This window comes from Schistocerca serialis, chromosome 1 (assembly GCF_023864345.2).
Source record: "Schistocerca serialis cubense isolate TAMUIC-IGC-003099 chromosome 1, iqSchSeri2.2, whole genome shotgun sequence".
Taxonomy (NCBI): Eukaryota; Metazoa; Arthropoda; class Insecta; order Orthoptera; family Acrididae; genus Schistocerca; species Schistocerca serialis.
This window is the reverse complement of record NC_064638.1, coordinates 889,863,321-889,871,320: the sequence shown is the minus strand read 5'-3', so window position 1 is coordinate 889,871,320 and position 8,000 is coordinate 889,863,321. Positions and strand designations below refer to the sequence as shown.

At 35.5% G+C, this 8,000-nt stretch overlaps 1 protein-coding gene across 1 annotated transcript in view; it reads right to left on the bottom strand.

The window, feature by feature from the left end:
- Positions 1–337: 337 nt before the first annotated feature.
- The window catches only part of LOC126411284 (matrix metalloproteinase-2-like), an 857,544-nt gene continuing 849,881 nt past the window's right edge, over positions 338–8,000 (bottom strand). Inside the window, exon 10 of the mRNA XM_050081353.1 lies at positions 338–3,569. Coding sequence (XP_049937310.1) covers positions 3,295–3,569 — 275 coding nt within the window. The 3' untranslated portion in view covers positions 338–3,294. The remainder of the gene's footprint in view (positions 3,570–8,000) is intronic.

Genomic DNA, 8,000 nt, shown 5'->3' with positions numbered 1-8,000 from the left:
TTATCAAATTTCTTTACCCTCAGTTTTACTGGAATAAGATAACCAATATCTGTTACTGTACATGCACGTTACCTGGTGTCTTTGCTTCCAGTTCATTCTGTAACACAGAAATACTGAAACTGAGTATAGAAATATTTCAGCTGTTTAGCTAGGCATTACAACTCTTGGAAGTGGGAGTATACAGAGACCAAAATTTAGTCACATCACTGCCCCCTCTTGCAGCAGCAATATCTCTAATGTGACTGACTCAATCAGCATATGCTGCAAGGCTACTTGGGAAAACTGCATTTAATTCTTTTACATCATGAAATTTCTATTATACAAGTAAAATAAGTAATTCATAACAGGTTTCAGTTTATTCAGGTTCTGAAATATACACATCTTTACATACAGTTTTTACACTTCCATAAAATAATAAATATCACAGTAATTACAAACTAAATAGTTACAATCTTTCCATTTACACACAGCCAATATAATTACTTCTCTTGTGTAAAAATGATCATGTATATTACTGAAACTGAAAACAAACAGTTTTTCATGAGACAAAAATGGCACATATTTAGTTAATATGTTTCGTTTACCCACATGCAAAGTTGAATTTCCTTATGGCACTGATTTCAGATTTACACAGAACGTTTTGTACAGCCAAGTAGTTCTAATTCCTATAAATCCAAATGGAATACAGTCACTAGAGATATAAGCACAAACTGGTAGTTGATTCTGAAAAAGCATGAGCCAAATAAAACTGTCTTCAGAAACTCATTTTCCCTCTTCTTAAGAGGAAATTAATTTCCCTCTTTTAGTATTCCATTGTAAAATATAAGCATGAAGAGAATGCCTGTAAATTTTATACATTATCGTCTCTGTCTTCTTCATTTCTCTTACATATAAAGGCATTCTACTTGACTTCAAAAGTTTATAAATTCAATAATGGTCTTAACGTGCTGTCCAGTTTAACAATTTCATCCATAATATAGTGCCAACATTTTGAACCACTTAATTCAAACAAGCTTGTTAAATAACTTTTGTGGTTAAAAAATTTTACAAGTAATACTCTTAACAGTTTATTCACAAAATAACATTTATTAAAAATTTTAAAATTGTAAAGAGTTTAGCAATAAATAAATATACATCTCAGTCTTTCTGTAAGTGATCAAAAGCATTGAATATCTGCTCTTACTTTTTTCTGTTTCTTACATAAAAAATAGGCTGGAAAAACAGCAAATTGTGTAAAAGCTTAAGGCACAAATGATTCTGTCTCAAGAATAAAATGCATATACAAATTTCTCCTAAGATTATTTCAGTTTCTTTCCAATTTTTAAATACTGTTACAGTTATGAGTGCTCTTTTCAAATATTTTTCCCTGAAATCAGTGTCCGTATGAGGGAAAGTTAGAACAGTCTTCACTGTGCTGGCATGTAAAAAACAGTTTCCAGTAAAATGAGTGACTGTAAACGAAGGCCTATTTTACACATCTAGTCTGTAGGTTTAGACGGAGAAATTAAGTTTAGCAAAATACCAAATGGTCAAAGGCATAAATTGTGCCACATTTTGAAGAATACTTTTCCTGATCAAAAACACAGTACTTGTTGCTTCATACAAATGAACTGTGGTTTATACTCTTAAACTATGAAATAGCACACAAAAGTAATGTTCTCCAATGAAACAGATACACCAAAAACTTGTGAAAAGGGTCAATTCGGTGTGTTCCTCCATTAATGAATATAGACAACACAGCCGCCCCCCCCCCCCAAAAAAAAAGTGAAAAAAAGGGCCTGTTATTCTTCTTGCTCAGCAAAAAGTTTTACTTAAACTGAATAGGACACTGGATTCTGAGACATTGTTGAAATCAGTAAGTAACCTATTTTGCAACTGACAGGAAATGTATGAATCACTCATGAGCACATAGCTAAATCTAGAACTATAACTAATTTATTGATAATATGAAAGGGTATCTTATTTATTTTACATTATTATAGCACAGATTGAATCTCACTTTGAACAAAAAATATTTATTCTCTGAACATCAAGAATTTTCAACAATGACTTTCAGTGGCTAATTTGAGTGGAGCACTAATAACTGGTTGAGCAACTGTTTTCATTCTATGCAGTGAGAATTGCCATCTAGCTCAGTTAAAACTTGTAATCTAACTTAAGAACTTATTAATAAATAAGAATGCTACTGTCTCATTCATACACATAGACAAAAATGGCAGTGAATCATTTATGTTAAGTGTCTTGGTTTTCAGGGTAATAAATTGATGTCTACATGAGGTATGGCAATCAAGAGGTCATTACTCATAGTGAAATTTAATTTAGTTACTTCTGTGAATTATGATACGCAGACATATTTACTAATGTTTTCACTGCATAGAGTTCCCAGGCACACACAATATGAAAATACAGTGGGAGGGAAATAAATGCTGTTGGTAGACTGCTCCACCAACCCCATTACAGTTATCACCATAAATTTTTAACCAACTACAGATACATACAAAAGTAGTTGGACATGTTTGTGGATAGGGAATGTTTTGTAAATGAAAGTGTGTTATATCCATTTGTAGTATTTTCTTTCACAACTTATGGAACAAGCTATGGTCCATAATTCGATCAGTCACTTTTGTTTTAAACAGATGGCATAATAATAAGAACACACAACTGTATTACACTGAAATTCCAAGAAAACACACATAGTAAGGTGTAAAGCCAGCCTTAGCACCCCAAATGTACATCTTTAAAGTACAATTTTATTTACAATCTCGCAACATGAAAATATAAATGGATGCTGCTTATCTCCACTAAAAAATTTTAGTACAATTTTTACATGCTCCCATTTGACATCTAATGTAGACATCAGCAAATGGGTGAATACATTTCGCAGAATGTGAAATGTCAGAGATCTTTCATATTTGTAAAATAATGCTGTCATTTCTTTATACTATATGTCAGCAGTTCTCTCCCACACACAAGATTTTGAATTCCAAGATGAACCACAAACATGACAGCAAGAATAGTACTTCTAAATTAACTCACTCCATGCACTCATTTGATATTGGCAGTTTATGGGTGTTACAAATTACAATATTTACAATTCAGAGTAATTAATTATGATGTGGATGCTCTAGTAAGTAAAAAAAAGATGTGGTTCTGAAGTTTCCCAAAATGAAAAACAAATCACTGCATGTCCTTACAAAGTTTTAAATTTATACTTTTGGAGACATCACTTGTTACCTGAAGTGTAGGAGTGAGGCTATTTTGCACATAGAAAAGTTTACCCTGACAAGATGAATCTCACAATACTTGAAAACATAGGAGGGCTATTGTTAAAAGAACTGTAATAGAGCCATTAAAAAAGCTTGTTGCTTCAGAACCAACTTCTGCTTCTGCATGATGGTCCGTCTCATCTATTTCATTTGTCTCTCCGTCTGAGCCTGTAGCTTCACCCTCAATGCCTGGTGGGCAGCCCATCCAGAATACTGATGACTGCATTGGCTTCTCACTCTCCACACGCATGTATTGGTCGTTGAACTTCCAGAAACCTTTTCCTTTAAAGAAGTATGTTTTTCCTGCCAAATAAAACAGATAGAACATAGGTCATTTTCCAAGAAGCACTTATCTTAAAACTGTAGTTTAAGTTAAATGATACCTTCAGTAGATGAAATACCAATAATGTTGATAGACATGCACAGAAGTACATACACTACCCCCAGTTTCCTAACTAGAATGTCTTACTAATGGTTGAGAGAGGGATAGGTTGGGGAAGTTTAAAAAGGGCAGGTCACTCAGAACCCAGGGTGAAAGGGACTCTTCAACTAATTTCTTTTTCCTATGTTGGCTACACCTTTTAAGTTTGTTGTAATTTAATTTCAAGCTCACTTTCCACGTTGATCCATAAAGGTTCTCTACTCATTGTTGAAGTTTTTTGTATTGGAGGGAAACAGAACATTGTGGCCATCAAAATGAAAATGGGTCATGGGTGTTCAATTGACTCATATTATGTCTTCATTTACGACGCTTATGTATTTCCTCTGAAAGTATTGAGGACGGTTTTTGTGATATGGAGTGTCCTTGCCTGGCGCTTCTTACAGTTATGGTAGTGAATTTCTCAACATCCTAATAAAGTGTAAAGCAATGATGTGTATATTATTCAGTATACTAAAATGGGGTGTATCAGTGCTTTATGCTCAAAGACTCTCAGAATAGATTTAATTAAAACTAACAGTAAATCTAAACCCCCCGAAAATCTATGAATTGCCCAACAACTAGCAATTCATATTCATCACTCTATCGTGTTGAGATTCAAATTTTACTGCCATGTCTGGTGTGTGCAGACATCATTATGTACATGTTTTTCAAGTCAATTATTAGTAGTGTGTTTTTATTCTCCATACAGTGAGTTATGAATAAAGTTGTTTTGTAATTATGTGCCATGCCTGTATAATTAAATTACATCATAACAGGTAACGGGGAGCAAAAACAATATTTTTCAATTAGACAAAAACTTAAATTCCTAGCCTGAAAACCATGGGAATACAAGTTCGTTAACACAAAATAACACTATATATAACTGTTTTGCATGGAGATCGACTAGAAACTTTTCCACACAATGATTCTGACAAATGGAGAATACAAGTCCAAGCACTGCTCATCAAAACTGGCACTTGGGGACACACAACTAGAGACATACCGGAACATGCAGCATCTAGTAAATGCAAACTGCTTTCTGCTGCAGAAGCTAAATACAAAGCATGGTTAGCTACAGACAGAAAAGCAAAAGCAGACTATTTTATCCATCAATACCACCGGGCTGAAGCAAGTAAAGAACTGCACTGTATCATGTCAGGTGTGGCTTAAACTCTAATCAATACATGCATCCAAAGTAATGTCACTCAAATACCTTCTGCTTCATAAAATGCAGTGTAGTGATGAGGTGACAGAACGTCTTACTGAATTCTTAGATGCTGTGGAATAGTTGCAATCAATGGATGTCAACATAAATGGTGTAAGACATTAATTTCTCCCAGCTCATACAATGTTCAAATAACTTACATAATGCAGCCAGTTGATGTCGACACCGACTGCCATTTTGAGAGGAGTTAACCTGCTATTTTCAAAGCAGAACTGCTGCAAGTAAGTGCTGTGAAAGGAAATTTAAAAGTGGGTTTTCAAAGAAACTCCAGAAAGATAACACTCAAACACACTGAAAATATTAGCACCATCACAAACCAAAGATGACTCGTGTCAGAAGTTATCGATAGTGAAATTAATAATCAGTAGGTGAGGTAGGATGAAATCTGTCCCTCTGTTTTTTGAGAAGGCAGAGAGCATAATTCCTTGCAGAACGTAAACAAAAACCATCCCTGCAGGACACTGTCTTGGCACAGGTCATCCTATGGAATATAACAACAGGAAGATTCTGTCACTCTCTTCCAGCTTTGGCAGAGTATTGTTAAGAAGGCTATTTAAATTCAGTTAGCAAGTAACCTTATAAATAAAGATAGAGGTTTTTGTTCAAATCCTGCAGGGAATCCTGCTCTTTCCCTTTTCAAAAAAAACAAAGGGACAAGTTTATGCTACCTCACTCGCTGATTACTAATTTCACAATCAGTAACTTGTGATGTCAGTTATCTGTGGTTTTTGATGCCAGTAGCATTTACAATATGCATGAGCATTATCTTTCCAGAGTTTCTTTGAAAATCAAGGTTTTAAAACCCTTGCACAGCAATAATGCTGCTCTATGGTCTTCCAGATAGCTACAACAATTTTAGATATCCTGTTGAATCTCATGACAGCCTACCAGATGTTGAAACGCTAAATATAAAAATCTTGAATGAACAGAATGCAAAGAGTCACAAAGACAGTGAAAGTATGAGTGCGGCAATGTTCATTAAATCTGATAAATGTTTCACAAACAAGGCAAAAAGTGCTGTTGCCTGACAGTGATGAATCAGAACGAAAATCAAAACGAAAACACAAAAGGAACAAAATCAGAGTGCAAATGCGGCTTGTTAACAAGAAAGAACACAAAGAAGATAACTCCTTTTTCAAGAAGAAACTAAGTAAATGCTGTCAAGAATCTCATTGCAGTTTGAGTCACTAAACTTCAGAGCAGGTTCATTCATAGAGATGACTGAACCTGTCCCGAAGTTTTATGATTCCAACATTTTTTGGTGCATATAAAGTGTTTGTACTTCACACATGTGCAACAATCCAAAAGTGTTCGCAAATGTGACAAAAATGCAAGAGGATTTGATGCTTGCAGATGACAGTGCTACACAAGTAACAGCTAAAGGTGAGATATGGATCACAATCGCAGTCAGTGCACCAGCTCCATAATGCTTAAAAACATTTTGTACATGCCAGAACTCAAATCCAGCCTCATTTCAGTGACACAGGTTGTGGATAAACTTATGTGGATTTACATGAAAATGAACCAGATCACCACCAAAGAGGAAGCATGAATTTCATGAGAGAAAATTTCAATGGTAAAACAAGCATTGAATGAGAGCCATTGTCAGACTATGAATCATGCTATGGTTTTGAAGAAGATGAGCATCCAGTTACTACAGGCCAAGAATTCAGTCCAGTTGTTGACTTCTCATCTGATAAAGACAATAATTCTTCAAGCATCACATGAACTCAACTATTTGTGCCAGGTGTAGCCTCATCAGATGTTTGACTTCACGATGCTAACTTCATTTTGAATGCAAGGGGTCAGTGTCAATGACTGTGGCAAGCTGTGTGTTCCAATGTGGTCTGGGGAAATATATGATGAAATCAGGTTACTGATGAAAAATGACACCTGGGACAGTGTAGGAAGGCTAACAAATTAAAGGGTAGACTGTATGGAGTCATTCTGAGGAACACGTACAGAAATGATGGATTTTTGCTAAGAGACAAAAAACAAGAATAGCTGCATGAGGATTCACCTAATGGCCTCGACCTGACTTTGTGGAAACATTATCTCCAATTGCAAGAATCTAATCATTTAGACTACTCATGGACTTGTCAGTGAATTTGACAACTGGATATCACCACTGCATTTCTCAATGGTGAAATTGAGACAAAAGTATTGATGGATCGGCTGGTCTCACTTGTTGAATTCTTACAAAATATGAACAATGTGGAGAAAGGTAAACATACAGTCAAGAAGGCAAGTGACATGCTCCAAACATTGAAGCCCAGTGATAAGATGTGTAAACTTAGAAAAGCTATTTATGGGCTGTGGCAAGCTGGTAGACAGTGGTACGCTAAGTTGAATGCAACCCTAACATCAATTGGATTCCAACCCACAAATTTAGATCCATTCGTATTTGTAGACAGTTTAGGGAAGCGTCCAGTCTTCCTACTCATTTACTTAGATGACGTAATAAAGTAAGTTATCAGCCAGATATAACATCAAGAATTTTGGTGCCATAAAGTACTATCTGGTGATCGAGGCAAATAAATCAGATGACAAAATTACACCTGTGTCAAAGAGTCTGTATTAAAGAAGTTTTAAACTTACTCAGAGTGAATGACAGCAAGTCAAGCAGGACTCTATTGGCAACTGGGAGCAAGTTCTATGCAACAGTTACAAATACAGAAGATGGTACTGGTTGGAGAAAGATGTACATCGTCACTGGTACTTTATCCAATATATGCTATGTGGTCAATAAGCTAAACAGTACGATAACAGCCATCCTTTTATTCACTGGTAAGTGGCTAAGAGAATCCTTCAATACCTCACAGGAACCAGAGACAAGAAACTGTCGTACATCAACAATAAGAAAGGAATCTTCAGTTTCACTTACGTTGACTAATGAAGATCTAATACTGATAAGAAATATACAGGTGCAGCTTCACTATATCCAGATAAGTAATCTCATGGTGTTCACACAAACAGAGCCATTGCTCTTTTGTTAGTTACAGCTGAGAACTTGAGCCTCATTGAAGCAGCAAAAGAAGTGACCCAGCTGTCAACAGTCCCAAAGGAGCAATGTTTAGGGAAACTGTAA